Here is an 18,491-nt window from a genome sequence, read left to right as displayed (position 1 = left end):
GAAGACTTCATGGGTTTCTCAACGGGTATATTCTGAAGATATATAACTACAAAACCTAAGATTAATCCCCAAATACGAACAGGGATAATACAAGAGAAAATTTTCAGTTACTTGGACAAGGTCATTAAGATTATTTGGGTAGAGAAATGAAGTATTAAAAAGCCTGAAAAAAACTCCATCTTTTTTTCCTAAACATTTATTATTGTCTTAGACTAACCCTTAGAAAATTCCAGATTGGTTCTCTGAGTAAGGCAGGATACAGTTCAGAAAGATCTTAGACCTCAGTGGCCCAAGTGCCAACCAACCTAAATTGAGGTTTTGAGCTCACAATCCTACCACTTAGCTATATTTGCTTTATTTAGTGTCAGCAGAGTGAAAGAAATGCAGATCAGATGCAATAGTAACTTGTTTCTAGGAGTCTGCAAACAATTGTGATTTCTTTTACTCTTCATGACTTCAACTGAGTGCTATTTCTGCAGAAGTCTTTGGCTATCCAATCCTCAGCCCACCATCCTGTTCCAGTATTTCCTATCTTTTGAAAGTACAGCCTAAAATGACTTTCCCCCACTCCTCAGTTTGATGTTCTCCAAGTTTCCACATCCCATACATGCTGATAAATTCTTCCCACCTCCAGCAAGAGCAGCCAAACATAATAGCAGCTGGTTTGTATTTCCCAGATACTGTGCAATGCACTGGAAAAAAATGCACACATCACCATTTCAAAAACTGAAGAGAGATGACTTCCCAGGCCTTAACTGATGCCTGGATTTGGCTTTCTCATGGAAAACAGAACATACCATCTAAATCCGTTACTTTTACTCAAAGAATCTTTCTTATGCTATCAAAACCAGAAAGAGCTCAATGATTTTTGCGTTCTCTCATAAAGCAGATGTCCTTGGATTATGTTTTGGTATAAGTGTATCTGTGACTCATCATGATTTTATACCTGAATAGTACCCGCAACATAAAATAGTTCAAACAGCATCACTTCCATTCTGAGCCTTTCCAATCTTGTTTGATTAGAAAAACTTTTGATCTCTTGCCACGTATGCAGAGAGAATCAAACATTATGGATCTTTAGCTCAGTGAGGGACTGTGAATGCAATTTTAAAATAAGTCAACATTTTCAAAGAATTCCAACCCATGCAAAGACGATTCCTCTCTAAAATCCCCAGAAGTGGGGACTTTAGGAGTGACCAGCTAATTGGATTAGCTATAGTAGAAAGCTCATATATTGAGTTAAAAACACACTACTGGTAAAGAAGTCCTTCTTTCCTCTCTTGCTTGTGCCAGCAAGTGAGATAAGCCTGGGATGCAAGTAGCATTTAACCCAGGAGCTGTGCACCAATGACTTAAGAAGTACTCATAGCTGATTAGAGCTCTCCTCATTTTGTGACAGGTGAGATAAGCACAGTCTGGAAATAGATTATGTAATTTACTGCTGCTGTTATCAAGAGAATAATGCTCATCTTGAATGCTTAGTCCTATGTGGTTCACAATTCTGTGTGTCACATATAAGTGTGATTCTCTGCAAACAGGTGTGATTCTCAGGTTTTCCTCAACGTGATGCTCACATTTGTTCATTGGACAAACATCAGCACTGTTTGACAAACACAATCAGATATTTTACTCACAATCTCACCAAACACTCTTCTGTCCCTTATTTTCCAAATTCTCAGGTTCCCACTGTGGAATAAGTGAATAGAATCTAAACCCTTTAACATTCTGCCCTTTTTATGGACTTCCCAAGATCTTGTTAAATTTTACCATCCCAGAATTTGACAAACATATGCCGACAGATAAGTTGGGGATTTCCATGTGTACAGTAATAGATTTGGGCTGTTGAAAGGGCAGCCAACTGCCAATAGCCAACCCTGTGACCTTTGGATGGTCCTCTAGCATGGTGATGTCTGCACAGAATATAAATGAATAGCTAAAAAAAGATCAAGGCCAAGTCAAAGTCATGATTAGACACTGAGTCCCAAATACCTCCTGATTATAACAGGAGTATTTTAGTAATAGTTCAATATAAATTAATATATACATGTATGTTCATAATAATGTACATATATACATATGTATATTCTAGATATAGTAGTATTATAGTTTAAAAAAATGTAGCTAACATAAGCTTCACAGAATACATTGGACCAAGAGAGCAGTTCCAGAAATAATAGAAGTGAGACTGCTGCCTGGTTCCCTTCTTCCCTCCTTACGAACAGAAACAAACACTGAATAAATTTAATTCTTAAAAAAAAAAAAGCCTAAACCAAAGTGAAATAGACAGCTGAAGTGTTGAATAATAAGATTTAAACCACAAGCTGCTTATGTAAGTAGAGTTAACCAGGAGCACCATGTAATGGTCCAACAATTCCTGGTGGCCTGCATGAGCTGACTTTTTTTTGCTCAAATTCCATAATTTTGCAAAACATGTTTCATCTATATATCCATAGAATTAAAGAATATCCTCTACAGGTAAAGCACTTAATCTTGTAGAGTGGGATGTGATCTTTGGGAGACTGCTGACATGGTGGAGCATCGCCTGTGCACACAGCTACTCCCTTGCAGAAGCCGTGCTGTTGAAGTCACAGAACACATGCAAGAAATGGTGACAAACTGGGAAGAGATCACTATTCTTTTAACATTGCTTGGGAAAGTGGAGCCCACTCCAGTCTTGAGAACCAGACAGACATCAAGGAGGCCACAAGGGAGCAATTCACAGGCCACACAGGAAAGGGAGAATGAGGTCTGGGTGAGGAGTTCAGACACAGTTTTATTTGCTCCTTGACTGAAGTGACAACACCTGTGGCCCTGTGCAGGACCAGCAACAAGTGTGGGTCAGTAACACCTGCTCTGACTGCTGCACCAATCAGGCCCTTGTCACCGTGTGGAGATGTCACCATGGCACCCACATGCCATTGTAATGACATCTGAGCATCTCCCAGAGAAACCCTCAACAGCTCCATGGGATTTTGCTTGCCAACTAGCAGGGTGAAGAGCAGCTTCTCACAGAGATGGCTGCGAGTGCAAACTTGGTCAGGCTTAGACAGAAGATATTGAAAGACAACCGTCTACAGCAGGAACCTCTTCTGTTTGGGATCTGGAGGAGCTGTCTGAGTCCTTTGGCTGCCTTTCTCCTGGTGCTCCACCAGGAGCTTGGAATGCTGCCAGGGTACCAACAGAAGAAGAAAAGGACTTGCAGCATTTTACTGATGAGCAGGAAACAAAAGAGGTGTGTTCACCTTATGCCTCTTCTGAGGAGAGCACTGGCACTGTCAGTATTTTCACAGCCCTCAGCTTTACAGAGAAACACTGGGCACTGATTGGAAGTGACCAGTTTGAGAGCACCTGGTGGGGTCACAGTGGGAACTGCGTTGTAATTGATGAAGAACTGTTTCAGGTGGAAGCACTGGGAAGGAAAGGGCCTTTCAGAGTTTGTGGGGCAGAGAGCATGAAAGGCTTCATTCCTCAGATTAACATGCATGGATTCACCCCACCCTGCTGCTCATAGGAAGGTACATCAGTTGCTCCACACCAACTCTCACAGCATTCTGGTGGGAGCAGTGGAGGGTCCAATAAAGTAAGCCTTGGTAATAGGAAGGATGGGGATGGCAGTAAATGTTTGTATCCTGATTTCTTTCTCTGCCTCTGCAGATACTTTAGAGGGTAGCACTGCTGAGTAGTAGAAATGTGAATAAAATATATTTGGGTTACATCCAATGAGTCTGAATCTGTGGAATGGAAAGATAAATAAATGAGGATGTGATGAGTCTATTTCTTTCAATGCATTTGCTACATATGCTACATATCTTAGTCAGCCTAAACTCTAGGTTTGAACTGACTGATAGACTTTAATAATTATTTACTTTCAGTGATTAAAAGCCTTAGTTCCTGTGCCTTGCTGTCTTTCAGTCCCAAACTGCTCACAACTAACTCATCTTCTATGCAATTGTAGTTATTCTTCTAGTACAGCCTGTGCTTCAGGAGAGATTACCCACAGCTGCTGAAGCACTGCAAGTGCACAGCTGCCCTGACAAGAAGAGATGTGCTTGCTCCTCTCCTGCAGGAAGAGCTGAACGAGCCCTCCAAGGAGCAGCCCAGGTGCCCAGTCTGTGCAAAGAGTGGTTGCTGGACTGGAAAGGAGCCTGCTGCCAGCAGATCCTGCAGTGGGCACGCAGAGAGTGGCAACCATTAAGTGCTACTTCTGCTCCTCCACCTTGCAATGCTCTGTTCTCCATGGCACCCACTTTTACACCTGGCCTAGTACAGCAGGAGCTTCCCCAGCACCCATAGGCACCAGAGTGGCTGGTTCTTTAGGCTGCCCTGCTGTGCCTCAGCCAATGCTTTGCCATGGCTGCACTGATACCACCTGACAGGGGGCCCTGGGGAGCCCCATGATGCTCCTGCAGCTCTGACAGGGCAGATGGACCATAGCATGGGACCCACAGCAGCCAATGGGGACAGCAGCACCTAGTTACTAGTTCATAAGCTGATAGTTCATAGACAGATATTTCTGGAAATAAAATGTTTGAATAATAAACTTTTTCATTTGCATGTCCTTTTTTTTTTAAAAAAAAAAAAATAATATTTATTTAACAGAGAAATCTCAGATTGAATTTGTATTTCACCTCTCAAAAGGCAGTAGAAACAATGGTTCTAGCATCAATGTACAGGTTTTCTGTGACAATCAAGCTCTGGATTCTTAGCTGTAGAGGGTAACAGACTGGTTGATGTTTCCATGCTGCATGCACTGAGAACGCTCATCCTAATGATGTCTTCTGAGAGAAAATTAGGAGAGACTAATTAAATAACTGCATTTTAATTATTGAAGACTCAGAGAATGTCACCTTCTTAGTAGGATGACTGCTCACAAAGTATTTGTCTACATTGTCAGGCAGTAATAACCCAACTTAATTTCTGAGCTAATGTTTGCCAAGTTTGTGAGAAACCATGTGCCTTGGAGAGGTCATGCCTTAAAAAATCAGACAGTGGTGTTATGAAAAGATAACTATTTAGCCTTTCTTGTTTTAGAAAAGTTATAATGGATATCACTTTGAGAAGCGTTTTAAATAGTAAAATCCTATTTCTTTAACCCCCTAAACACCATTACATTGAATCTTCTATCGTCTATCTTGGTTAAAATCAAGCAAGGATAATAACAACAATGCATATCAACAAGCTCAGAAATATTTTTAGAACAAATTAGTAGTGTTTGGGGTTAGACAATTTAAGTCCAGCTTGGCACTCCACCTTGAATGATGTAGTGCTGGAAAGTGATCAGACCCTACAGGAGAACAGCCACAGGGCTGAAAACTGCAAAATATTCAGGAAGCATTTCAACATTTAACTATTATGTTTCTTATCTGAAAAAAAAAAAAAAAAAAAAAAAAAAAAAAAAAAAAAGTACTTGTGTATAAGTCCATAAGTCCTGCAATAATGAGGCAGCTTAGAACATGTAAAACATGCGGTAAAAAAATGAAAAAAAATTAAGAGTTGATGAATCAATAGAGATTTGTCTGAAGGTCATGCTGGATGTTACAGAGAACTGAAAGTCATCCTGTGAGTTACTGATTAGCAGTCTAACCACTCGATCTCTTCTTAGCCTGTGTAATAAACTATTAAGGCCCCTGATTTCATGCTCATGACTATGAAAAGTCATCTGCATTGACTCAGAAGTGTCTCCTCCAAGGCTATGAAAAGATTACATACGTCGCTTTATAAAATGCAAACTCTTCTGTAGGACAAGATTGGAATTTCCTTATTCATAAGCTGCTCTGTGATGCAGATACACTGGAAAGGAAAAGAGAGAGTTAAGTGGGGTTGCATCCCACACACCTTGATTGCAACAGACGGGGCAGAATTGGTTCCCTCTACTGGCTTTAAGTTGCACCAGAGAAGGTACAGGTCAGATATTAGGAAAAATTTCTTCTCAGCAAGAGTGGTGAGGCAGTGGCACAGGCTGCCCAGGGAGGTGGTGCAGTCACCGTCCCTGGAGATGTTCAGGAGCCGTGTGGATGTGGCACTGAGGGACGTGGGCAGTGGGCATGGTGGAGGTGGGCTGGTGGTTGGACTGGGTGATCTCAGAGGTCTTTTTCAACCTTAGTGATTTCATGATTCTATGATAAGTCCTCTAATGACTTCTAGCAAAAGTTCACACAGACTTCTGAAGTTGATTCATGAAGTGCTTTATTTTTATTTTCCATTACCAGTCCTTATTGTAATGTCATGATAAGTTAAAACCAATTACATTTTAAGAATTATAGGGTGGTAAAACTAAACCAAATATGTCCTTTTGAGGATGCTTAAGCATCATATCTTAAGTGATTTCATTAACCTGTATATGGTCTACTTATGGTGCAGAGATGAAGCAACTCTGTCCCTGCTGGCTTACAGGCTTATTGACTGTGTGGCCTAAATTCAGCAATATTATTTCCCTTCTTTGACAAGGAGTGTGTTTTCTCCTGGAGAAACTATCTGTTCACTGCTTGCACGGGAGTACTATTCTTTAAGTTAAGAACTGGCTGGCTGGCTGGGCCCAAAAACTTGTTGTGAATGGAGTTAAGTCCATTTGGCAGTTGCCACAGATGGTGTTCTCCAGGGCTCGGTATCAGGGCCAGTTTTGTTTAACATCTTTATCAGTGATACTGGTGAGGGGATGAAGTGCACCCTCTGTAAGTTTGGGTAGGAGTGTTGATCTGCTTCCTAGGCTCTGCAGAGGAATTTGGATGGGTTGGATTGATGGGCCATGTCCAATTGTATAGTTAAATGCCAAGGCTGACACCTGTGTCATAACAACTCCATGCAATGGGGTTGACAGCAGAAAAGGACCTGGGAATGCTCATCAGCAGCCAGATGAACATGAGCCAGCAGCATGCCCAGATGGCCAAGAAAGCCAATGGCAGAAATAGCATGGGCAGTGGGACTAAGGAAGTACTGAGCAATGGCGAGACTGCACCTCGAGTGCTGTGCTTAGTTTTGTGCCGTTCTCTACAAAAAGGGTGCTGAGTTGTTCAGCTGTGTGCAGAGAAGATAAATGAAGATGGTGCAGAAAACCAGAGTTATGAGGAACAGCTGAGGGAACTGGAGCTGTTTTGTCTGGAGATGAAAAGGCTGAGGGGAGACTTCATAGTTCTCCACAGCCACCTGAAAGGAGGTTGCAGCAAGAAGGACGGTGTCGTTGACATGGACAAGCGAGGAAATGGCCTCAAGTTGCACAAGGGAAGGTTTAGACTGGATATCAGGGAAAATTTCTTCATGGGAACAACATGAGAACAGGCTGCTCGAGGAAGCAGTAGAGTCCCCATCCCTGCAGGTGTGGGCATAGCGCTTAGAGACGTGGTGTGACAGCGCACCATGTCGGTTACGTAGCCGGTTGGACTCGATGATCTTAAACATCGTTTCCATTCCGAGGCCGCAGCCCGAGCGCCGCCCCTCGCCGCGCTGAGGAGAAGCGGGAGCGCGCGCTCGAGCGCCCCGGCAGCGACTGGCTGTGCCTGCGGCTCCGCCTCGCTCACCGCGCATGCGCGCTGCCAATCCCAGCATCCTGAGGCGCGGCGGGAGCGGAGCGGAGCCATGGCGCTGCACGTCCCTAAGGCCCCGGGCTTCGCCCAGATGCTCAAAGAGGGAGCGAAGGTGAGCGGCGCCGGGCAGCGCGCGCACATCCCGGACTCCTTCCTCCCTCCCCCCTCTCGCTGCGAGCGGGCTGCGGGGCGTTTCGGCGTGGCGGGCGGGCGGGCGGGCGGGCGGGGAAGGTTCTGGAAGGCCCGGCGGCTCCACGCGGCCCGGCGCGGGCCTGGGCTCCCGGCTGCTCCTCTCGGAATGTGGGCGCCGGGAGGGCGGCCTTGCCCTGTGTGGCTGCGTGCTGGGAGCGGCCTTCTAGAAGGCTCTGCTGTCGGAGATCGAGACAGTGCTACTGAAAGATGGGATAGAAAGCAGGCAGCTTGTTTTTCTTGTAGGTGGGAAAAAGGAGGGGAGCTTTGCTTGCTGCTACTGAATAGAGTGGATAGCGAAGCTAAGCAGCTCAACTCCTTTCTTCCTTTTTTTCTTTTCTTTTTTTTTTTTTTTTTTCGGAGATTTCTTTGGAATGTCTTCTTTCAAGGGTGGAGGAGAGCAGAGTGCCGTAGATGCTGGTGCTCTAAAAGAAATGGCTCCCCAGCCATAGGGAGAGCTGTGTTCCTCCGAATGAGGAGGATGCGTTCTGAGGTGCTTGCTTTGCATTTAAAGAGTAATTATTAGGGAGCTGCATGCTTATAGTGGCTTTCCAGTACCTGAAGAGAGCCTACAAGAAAGCTGGGAAGGGGTTTTTGTAAGAGCTTGTAGCGACAGGATGAGGGGAAATGGCTTTAAACTGGAAGAGGGTAGATTTAAACTAGATGTTAGGAAGAAATTCTTTACTGTGAGGTTGGTGAGACACTGGAACAGGTTGCCTACTGAGGCTGTGGATGCCCCCTCCCTGGAGGCATCCAAGGCCAGGCTGGATGAGGCTTTGAGCAACCTGATCTAGAGTGAGGTGTCCCTGCCTATAGCAGGGGATTGGAACGAGGTGATCTTAAAGGTCCCTCCCAACCAATGACTCTCTCTTCTCCTGGGGGGCATAGGCTGTGACTTACCTGGGTTACAAGTAAGACACTTTCAGGAGATCCCTTCATCCAAACTGAAGCCAGGCTGACCAGCTTCTCAAACACCAATATTTTCTGAATCATAAAGTCATTTAGACTGGAAAAAACATTTAAGATCATCTAGACCAACCGTCAACCTGACCTGAGTCTCATGACTAAACCATATCAATTGGTGCATGGGCATATACACTCCAATGTGTTAAATTAAGTCACTGAATTAAATAAATTTGCAGACTGTCTACTCTTAAATTTTTAAGCCATTCATTTGAAGGTAAAACTGAGTTAAATGATCTTGTGATGTACAGAGTTGTGGGTAAAGAAGTGAAACCCTTTGTCACGTGCCCCTGGTCCTCCCTTTTTTTCTCCAAGCTGTTCTCGGTTATTTTCTATCTCCATTTGGTATGCCATTAATATTTTAGTAGCCTTTTGGCATATAAAGAGGGGCTATAAGAAAAGAGGAGACAGGGGAAATGGTTTTGAACTAAAATAGGAGAGATTTAGATTGGATGTAATGAAGAAGGTTTTTTTACTGTAAGGGTGGTGAAGCACTGGAACAGGTTGCCCAGAGAGGTGATGGATACTCTGTCCCTGGAAACATTTTAAGTCAGGCTGGATGGGGCTCTGAGCACCTGATGTACCTGTCCGTGTCCCTGCTCAGTGCAGGGGAGTTGGGTAAGGTAGCCTTTAAAGTTTCCTTCCAACTCAAATGATTCTATGATTTTTTTTAAGAGGAGTTCAAATATAAAACTATTAAAAAATCATGTCACGCTGAGTTGAGTAGGAGCATGTGCAATTTCTTGTCTCATTGTCTTTGGGTAAAGTTTAGTTTTTGTTTAAACTTCTTGTGAAGTATCAACTCTATTAGAAAGTTTTGTGAACTTGCTAGATTATCACTGCTTCTTTGAGAAGTGACTAGTTGTGAGCAGTTTATTTCATTTGTTTTTAGCATTACTCAGGACTAGAGGAAGCTGTCTACAGGAACATCCAGGCATGCAAAGAACTTGCTCAAACCACCCGTACAGCTTATGGACCCAATGGTAAGTAAATCCCGAAGCTGCCGTAGTTATTTTGAGCAAAATTGTGTGTCTGAAGGCTAATCTTGCCTTGACAAAGAGGCAGTTAATTGTTTCTTGAGAAAACTCATTGGACTTGCTGTAGAACTCCAGATATAGTTGTTGTGTCTGGTTAGTTCTTAAGTTACACAGTATGTACCTGCCTTCGCTGGGGTTTTTGTGCCTGTTGTGCTGCATTTACTTTGTCCTCTTTTGCTGTCTGATTGCTATTTGGAAGACCTACAGAACTTAGAGGAAAGGTGGTAACTTGGTAGTCATGATTAACGTAACCTTACAATATCCTGACAGATACACCACAACAGCAGTGTTCTTCAGTCTTAATTAAATTATGCACCAATATTTCTGAAAAGAAAACTGCTTGTTCAGAAATAATGAGTTCTGATAATGTAATGCATTCCCAAGTGTTATAGGGCTCATGTTTTAATGTGCCAGATGAACTGGAAAGGGACCGAAACTGTATTTCTGTACAATGCAACAATTGCCTAATGAATACTTTTTTTTTTTTTTTTTTCCCCCATTAGGAATGAACAAAATGGTTATCAATCACCTGGAGAAGCTTTTTGTTACAAATGATGCTGCTACTATCTTGAGAGAGTTGGAGGTGAGTTCTCTTAGATTGGGTCAGTTGGAGGAGACCTTCAGAGATGAGAGTCCAACTGCTTGACTGCTTCAGGACTAAGCAAAAATTAGATCATGTTGTTGTGGACATTATCCAAATGCATCTTGAACACCAAAAGCCGTGGGGCATCGACCACCTGTGCAGGAAGCCTATTGCATTGTGTGACCCTCATGGTAAATTTCCTCCTGATGTTCAGTCTGAACTTCTTCAGTACAGCTTTGTGTCAGTGGTTGTAACCCTGTGTTCCTGTTAGCATGGGTCACTGGTTCTAAACTCTGATAGGAATTTTATGTCACCCTCCCAGATTATGTATGCTATTTTGTGTTTATTTGTCATTGGATTTGAGCAAAGTAAATGGTCTATACCCAGCATGAGGTAAACTCTTCCATAAAACAGCATCAAACAGTTGCAGAAGATGCTTAGTAGATGACCATTCTTTTCCTCCCAAACCATTGTAGATTTAGACAAGAGTATGTTTAGACAATACAGTGTTTGGAGCACTCTGAATGAAATAGCCACTGTATTAATCTCATGGTGTTGGTGGTTGCCATCTTCTTCTGTTTGCTTAGAACACGATAATTGGATGTATGAAGCTGGAGATACAACAGCACCCACTTCTAAGTAAAGTAAAAGAAAAAAATTGTGGAAAGACTGACATACAACTTTTTTCTTTTGCTGTCAAATGCGTGATATAAATGATACTTTACTGAGTTCTACTCTTAGATAGAAATGAATAATTAGCAAGAAACTTTGTCAACTGTAGAATAGTTTCTTAATACCAGTATAGTTCCTGGTGTTAGTGACAATGATGTGACCTTCCTTTAAAGGTCCAGCATCCTGCTGCAAAAATGCTTGTGATGGCTTCCCACATGCAAGAACAAGAAGTTGGAGATGGAACTAACTTTGTCCTTGTTTTTGCTGGAGTCCTTCTGGAGTTAGCAGAAGACCTTCTGAGGATGGGATTATCAGTCTCAGAGGCAAGTTACATTGTTAATGCAGTTCATGCATCCTGAATTCAGATTGCAGCTGGTCAGTGTTCTCAAGTCATAGTGCTATGAATAGCATACTTCATCTGAATCAACTTTTAGTTAGAAGTGTATTGATTGCTGCTCGTGATTCCTTGTTTCCCTGGTAAGCTTTTTCATCTGTATGTTTTAGTGGACTTCTAAAAGGAAACATAGGCAATATGAATGCATAATGAGGTAAAGTAGTAAATATTTGTTGTTGTTGCACAGGTGATTGAAGGATATGAAAAAGCGTGCAAGAAAGCTCTAGAAATTCTTCCAGATCTGGTGTGCTGTTCTGCAAAGAACCTTAGAGATGTTGATGAGGTGGCATCTTTGTTGCATACTTCAGTAATGAGCAAACAATATGGCAATGAAAGTTTTCTGTCAAAGCTTATTGCTCAGGCCTGTGGTAAGTGCATAACAACATATCTGTACGTGCATCTGAAAAATGGAGTGCATTTCCTTGTGGTTCTTCATGGCCTGTTTAGTTTATTAGGTTAAGTTAATGAAATACAGTTGCTTCTGAAATTAGTATAAGGTTTCTCATGTTGAACTCTTCATTGACATGGTGGCTCAGAAAAGCCCTGTACTTTCTACTGAAGTTAGAAATTGCTTACTACTTCTGCCTTTCTATCCATCCTTTGTAGTCTTTTTTGACATTAAGGGGATACATTATACTTCAGATAAGCTCTCAGCCACAGAACAATGAAAGCAAGACTGTAGTTGTATTGAGCTGTTGGTTTCTCCTTTTAGACTTCAAAGTAAAACATGTAGTTAAAGTGCTTTCTAAAAATACCCTGGGTCAGGCTTCACTCAAACATAAGTTTCTTAATGGATATTGGACCTCATTCAGACTGTTCGGTTAAAGTAATGTTGCTTTCTGATTATTGCTACATTCTAAAAAGAATTTAAAGCAGGAAATAGAACTGCCTTAAATTAATTAGGCAGTTAAAACCATCAAATTCTAGTATTTCAGGGAAAGCTTTAGATATCATAATTTTATTTAATTCATTAAACAACACATTTTTTTCTCCTTTCAAACAGTTTCTATTCTGACTGATTCTGGTCATTTCAATGTTGATAACATCAGAGTGTGCAAGATTGTGGTAAGTTGAATATAGATATACTGTAAGCTAAGAAGTTTAAGGAAAGAGCATAATTTTTAGACCTTTCAACTTCTCAAAGTGCCTCTACTGTTCTAATCTCTGTTGTGCTGTGGCATGCATGATAAGTTTTGGAAATTGGTCTCCACGTTCCTTGTTTACTGCCCACTAGCTAATTTCAGAAATAGAAATTGTTAAATTGGAAAGCGTAGTGCAACTTTCTGACAGTAAATGAAATGATGAGTGATGTGACTTTCCTTCTGTTCCATCTCTTTTCTACCAGGGTGCTGGTGTCTCTGCTTCATCAGTGCTCCATGGCATGGTTTTTAAAAAGGAAACTGAAGGAGATGTTACTTCTGTCAAAGATGCAAAAATAGCTGTGTATTCCTGCCCTTTTGATGGTATGATAACTGAAACTAAGGTATGTAGAAGCTCAAAATAAATTATGTATCTACATATACTTATTTGTGGCTCTTAGCCTCTTATTTTTAGACTTATCTATAAATATTTTTGACACTTGGTGATTAAGATATATTTGTTAAGACTGAGTTCATTAGTCTAAAAAAGTTCATAGAAAACTTCTGAACCTAATTTTGCTATGTAGGGTTTTTGATGGTGTGGGTGGGTCTTGTGTGTTTTTTTTTTTTAATTATTATTATTTTAACCCATTTTGCCTGGGAAGTGTCAGTGTGACTCAGTAGGCAGATTTGAGGTTTATGGATTGGTTGGGAGATAGTGATTTATCTAAAACTTAGGGTTTTTATTTGACACTGAACTGATGTGTGTATTTGTTTTACTAGGGCACTGTACTTATAAAGAATGCTGAAGAGCTGATGAATTTCAGCAAGGGAGAAGAAAACCTAATGGATTCACAAGTCAAAGCTATTGCTGATAGTGGTGCAAATGTAGTTGTAACAGGTGGCAAAGTGGCAGACATGGCACTTCATTATGCCAACAAATACAATCTTATGGTAGTCAGGTAAGTGCTAGAAGACATAAGATATTTGCTTCACCAGATTTATGAAATGCACTTGGCATATAGTCTCTTGCCTCAGATTACTTACAATGCAGAGTACTGCAGGCAGTTTTTCTAGTAGGTAAAAACCTGAGATGCAGGCAGGTGGTTTCCTAGCTTATGTTTCTTGACAGTATTTCACCTCTGTGTAGTAGCTAACTGGGTACTAATTAGTGTAGGTATGGTACTGTTACTCTGTCTTAAGGTCTTTTACAAATCAACTGATCTTTTTTATTTAGAAAACAGATGTGGCCACAAATGTCTGTTATTACCATGAGGGTTCTTCCTGGTCAGTCGTCATGTGAAACCTTAGCAATGACAAAATGCATCTCTGTGCATCACTGTTATGTTGATGAATGGAAGAACTAATTCTTAATATTTCCAAGCCACTTCTTTGGATCTTAGATCTGCTTAAAATAAATTCTGCAAAACATAAAGACAAATCACTTGATAGCACCTTTTATGTCATATGTAGATAAGTTGATGAAAACTAACTTCAGTAATGGTGTCTAAAAATTCTGAACTTCTGGAAATGGAGCATTATACTGCCATTTCCTGCATGACGGGGACTATTACAGAGGGATTGTAAAAATCAATTGAAGTATGCAGTAGATTAGTAATTTCCATGTACTTGGATTATTTGTTTTCAAACTACTAAAAAAGTCATTATATAGAATCTCTTTTACTTGATGCGGTGAATTTTGATGAATGTCATTGTTGACAAAATGCTGTCAGGTTAACGAGAATACTTGCTCTGTGTTAGCATTTGTTCTGGAAGGTTGTAAATAACAAGACTGCTTTTGTTTTTGAAAGGTTGAACTCAAAATGGGATCTGAGAAGACTGTGCAAAACTGTTGGTGCAACAGCCCTACCCAGACTGGTATGGAATTTTCAAATGAGGAGCAGATAGGAGAGTTGAGTACAATCATCTCCTGACCTTTGTTTTTCTTTCCAGACTCCCCCTACTCTAGAAGAAATGGGTCACTGCAACAGTGTGTATTTATCAGAGGTTGGAGATACGCAAGTTGTTGTGTTTAAGCACGGTATGTAAGTTCTATAGAAATTCTAATGCTGCTGTTCTACAAGGATGGTACTCATGTGTGTTTACATCTAAAAACTTAGTTCAGTAATGAGAATCTCTCTCAACAGAAAAGGAGGATGGTGCTATTTCTACTATACTCATTCGTGGATCTACAGACAATCTGATGGATGATATCGAGAGAGCAGTGGATGATGGCGTAAATACTTTCAAAGTGCTCACAAGGGTAAATACCCAGAATGTTTCTGTTATCAAAACTGACTATGGATCACTTGAGGCATGGTACCTGTTTGCTTTGGGCTCGTTTGTCACGAAGGCATTAACTGCCCCTTTCATTGTCAATTCAGGAGCATTTTTGATAGGTTGAAAATGCGGTGTAGAGAAGACTGCTGCCACTGTTCTCATGAATATGATGTATTTAAAAGCACTGTTTGTATTGAATTCATTTTTTGAGTCCTTGAAGATGCTCTCTGACCTCTTTAAGTGTACCCCTTGTAATGTTCCTTGAAAACCAGAGAGGACAAAAGCCAGATGGCTTTTTTTGTCTCTGAAAAGTGGAAGGTTGCAAAGTAATTTTCTCATTCATGGGTCACAAGATAAACTTTCCCCACATACCACAGGTACATTTCATAACTTAGTTCATTAGTGCTTTTTTTGTGATCAGCTTTTGTGGAGTAAATTTCCTTTTGAAGGAGAAAGGAAACGTTTGAAAATGTATTTGGAAGGTGGCATGCAAAAAGAGTAAAAATCTAGACGCTTATGCATTCATGCATATGGATACTGAGTATGGGAACACCCATAAACTGTACACTTATGGCTGTCTGTAGTTATGGCTTATGTTGATAAATTTTCTGTTTAGAAGATTGGGAATTCTTGAGTGAATGCTGGTTTGCCAGAGGATTTATTAAATTATTGTTTTTTTTTTTTCCTTCAAACAAAAAACAAAATCGTTGTGATACCTCTTGACGTATTGATGAATATAGTTTTAGAGGATTTGTTTTAAGCTTATAGTTTCCCAAATACTTAATAGAAAAGGTGGGAAAAAAAAAAAACAACGAAGCACAGGAATTCAACCCTCAGCTTATGAGTAATAGAAATAACTTCTATAAAGAGAACAAAAAAACTGCATTATTATTTTTCTTGAAGGATATTTAGAAGGGATGATTAAATCCTGGTAAATGTCTCTTGATACAAGTGTTCTAAAAAATAAAATTCTAAAAGCTAAGAAATTAATGTGATGCTTTCTGTTTTGGTATGGTCTGTTCACAGGACAAACGTCTTGTTCCTGGAGGTGGTGCAACAGAGATTGAATTAGCCAAGCAAATCACATCTTATGGAGAGGTACAGCTGTTCTTTTGTTAGTTTAATTTTTTTTCTTTGTTATATACATACATGCTATTAAACAAAAAATACATATATAAATGTACCTACATGTAAATCAGTAGAAAAATGTGAAGGAAGTACCTCCCTTACATTACTGTTTAAAATGCCTGCATGGTGTTCACTTTTAGACTTGTCCTGGGCTTGACCAGTACGCCATCAAGAAGTTTGCTGAAGCATTTGAAGCCATTCCTCGAGCATTGGCAGAAAATTCTGGAGTAAAGGCAAATGAAGTCATATCCAAACTTTATGCTGTGCATCAGGAAGGCAACAAAAATGTTGGATTTGATATTGAGGTAAGTAGTTTCTCACATTACTTACTGCTCAGCAATACAAGGTTATATTTAAAAGTACTTCCATCAGTAGTACTGAATATTTATAGATGAATTGAAATCTTTGAAGCTTGGTGTTGCACATTCTACTACTAATGGATTTTTTTATTCATCAGGCTATTAAACTGGACATAGCATAGTAACCACCTGTAGGAGGTAAAGCGAGATACTGAACTAACATAACAGATATAATAAATCTTCAGTGATTACTTACTTTGTCTTCCTGGAATGGATTAGAAATGAAGATTTTCTGAAGAGAGAAGATAAGAAAATTGTAACCTTGAAAACTTAGTAACTTACTAGGTTGAAGCCTGTAAAAACTTAAAAGATTTTCCTCTTATTTGAAAGGCTGAAGCTGCTGCTGTGAAGGATATGTTAGAAGCTGGCATATTAGACACGTACCTGGGAAAATCCTGGGGTATCAAGCTGGCCACAAACGCAGCAGTAACTGTCCTACGAGTCGATCAGGTAAGCTTAAAAATACTTGGGGTGCTAAACTGAAACCTCTGCTATAACTCAGCGTTCAGAAAACTAGTACAAAGTGTGAGAGTGTTCTGGGATTATAAGGCATATAAATCTGATGTTGGAAAACTTGGTTTGTTTAAACTTAACTTTAAAAAAAATGAGGAATTGGTTTCTTCAGGAGCTTATATTTTGGAATATGAGCGGAGATGTTTCAGCTACCAACTATTGCTGTTTCATGTTCCTTTAACATTTGGCAACTGATACTTGGGAACCTTCTATAGGAGGGAGCCTTTTATAGGAACAAGGATTATCACAAGAAACCTTTTCCCATATACTTTTCTTACATTAAAATCTCACTTCAGGAAAATGTTTATAATCTTAATGGTTAAAAAAAAAATGTTTATCTCTTGTGTGGAATTCTAGCAAAAATGTATTTGCATGTAAAATTTCTGTAGATTATTATGGCAAAAACAGCAGGCGGTCCAAAAGTCCCTAAGCAACAAGGACATTGGGATAAGGATGACTGGAGAGATGAGCCTGAAAAGTAGTATCAGTAAGCTCTGTCAGAGAAGTATCAGTGTGTTAAAGCATGTGTGAACATACTGACAATCACATGACAGATCTGCTTATTTCTTGAAGGCATGTAACACTGCTGTCTTATGTGTGCTGATTTCTTATTTCCATCTCATTTGTGCCATAGTAAACGAGTCTTACTCTACAAACTAAACTTTCATTGAAGAGATGACGAGTATCATTCTAGTTTTACCTGCCACTGCAACAAGTGCAGAAAATAAGCCTCTAACAAAGTATTGCTAGTGAGACTTGAGCTTTAAAAGGTGTATCCAGGCTGGAGTTCAAAACAATAGCTCTGATAATTTTGCTTTGTGCTGTGTGCAACCTGTAAAGAAGTCACCACTCATTTTTTATTAGACTAACTTATTTTGCATGCAAAAGTAAGGTAAAACCACTTTGTATGTGAGGGCTCAGCTTCTGCCATTTTCAAGAAAAAAATACGTGTTTCAATAAAATGGATAATAGTGATTGTAATTTAAGTTCAGAGCAGGGAAACTGCATAACCTAAGAAATGTTTTCAGTCAGCATCGTAAGGCTATAAATTAGACTGAGTCTAATCTTTTTTTTCTTTTTCTACTTTCTCATCATTGAAGATCATAATGGCAAAACCAGCTGGTGGTCCTAAACCTCCATCAGGAAAAAAAGACTGGGATGAAGACCAAAATGATTGAGCAGTTTAACTGTACTACTTAGTTACATGATTACGTGAGTTTTGTAATCTTCCATTTGGGACCTGTCATGATGTTTTGGTCTCTTGCCTTTAAGTTATGAACTGTATCCAGTAGAGTGCAGAACTTTGAAGTGTTCATTCAATAAACTTACTACTACTAAACTGTTTGCTGTGATTTTATTTGGAATTATCATAATACAGTTCTTCCCTGTTGGGCCCAGCTGTGTCATGCAGGGGGCAGCCCTAGCCTTGCCTCCCCCAGGAGCTGAGCCCTTTGCCTCTGCTTGGGCAGCTGAGCTTGGTACAAGAGCTGAATAAGACTGGCTATAAGCCTGCTGTAAGGAACACAACTGAAAGCACAGTCCATAACCTTTGCACCTCATTGCAGTCCTTGCCCCTCTGTGTAAAAAGTTAACTGAGTTTTGAAATAATACAGCGGTTATGCTGTAGTCTGTACCCATGCTTTGTGTTGATACATGCATCTCTTTCATCCTCACACATTCAGAGGCTCTACGTGCTGAAAATGTCAGCCAGACAGAGGTGAAATGTATCTCATTCTAATAGCTTTACAAATAAATGAAGAGAAGGTTAGCTGGT

The 18,491-nt window shown here is 40.4% G+C and overlaps 1 protein-coding gene across 2 annotated transcripts; it reads left to right on the top strand.

The window, feature by feature from the left end:
- Positions 1 to 7,473: 7,473 nt before the first annotated feature.
- On the top strand, positions 7,474 to 18,056 carry CCT8 (chaperonin containing TCP1 subunit 8). 2 transcript variants are annotated; one of them, XM_090121606.1, is made up of 16 exons: positions 7,474 to 7,632; positions 9,565 to 9,655; positions 10,213 to 10,292; positions 11,138 to 11,287; positions 11,546 to 11,726; positions 12,362 to 12,423; positions 12,704 to 12,841; positions 13,221 to 13,399; positions 14,249 to 14,315; positions 14,391 to 14,478; positions 14,585 to 14,700; positions 15,744 to 15,815; positions 15,986 to 16,150; positions 16,535 to 16,654; positions 17,107 to 17,204; positions 17,818 to 18,056. In XM_090121606.1, the coding sequence occupies exons 1-15, from the start codon at positions 7,573 to 7,575 to the stop codon at positions 17,197 to 17,199; spliced, it is 1,662 nt and encodes a 553-aa protein (XP_089977732.1). In that variant the 5' UTR covers positions 7,474 to 7,572; the 3' UTR covers positions 17,200 to 17,204; positions 17,818 to 18,056. The 2 variants fall into 2 exon arrangements, with proteins under 2 accessions (XP_089977732.1, XP_031468441.1); XM_031612581.2 differs by lacking the exon at positions 17,107 to 17,204.
- Positions 18,057 to 18,491: the final 435 nt, after the last annotated feature.

This window comes from Phasianus colchicus, chromosome 1, assembly GCF_987193195.1.
Source record: "Phasianus colchicus chromosome 1, bPhaCol1.hap1.1, whole genome shotgun sequence".
In the NCBI taxonomy this organism is placed as follows: Eukaryota; Metazoa; Chordata; class Aves; order Galliformes; family Phasianidae; genus Phasianus; species Phasianus colchicus.
Note: the sequence above shows the minus strand (reverse complement) of the source record. Positions and strands in the feature narration are given on the sequence as shown.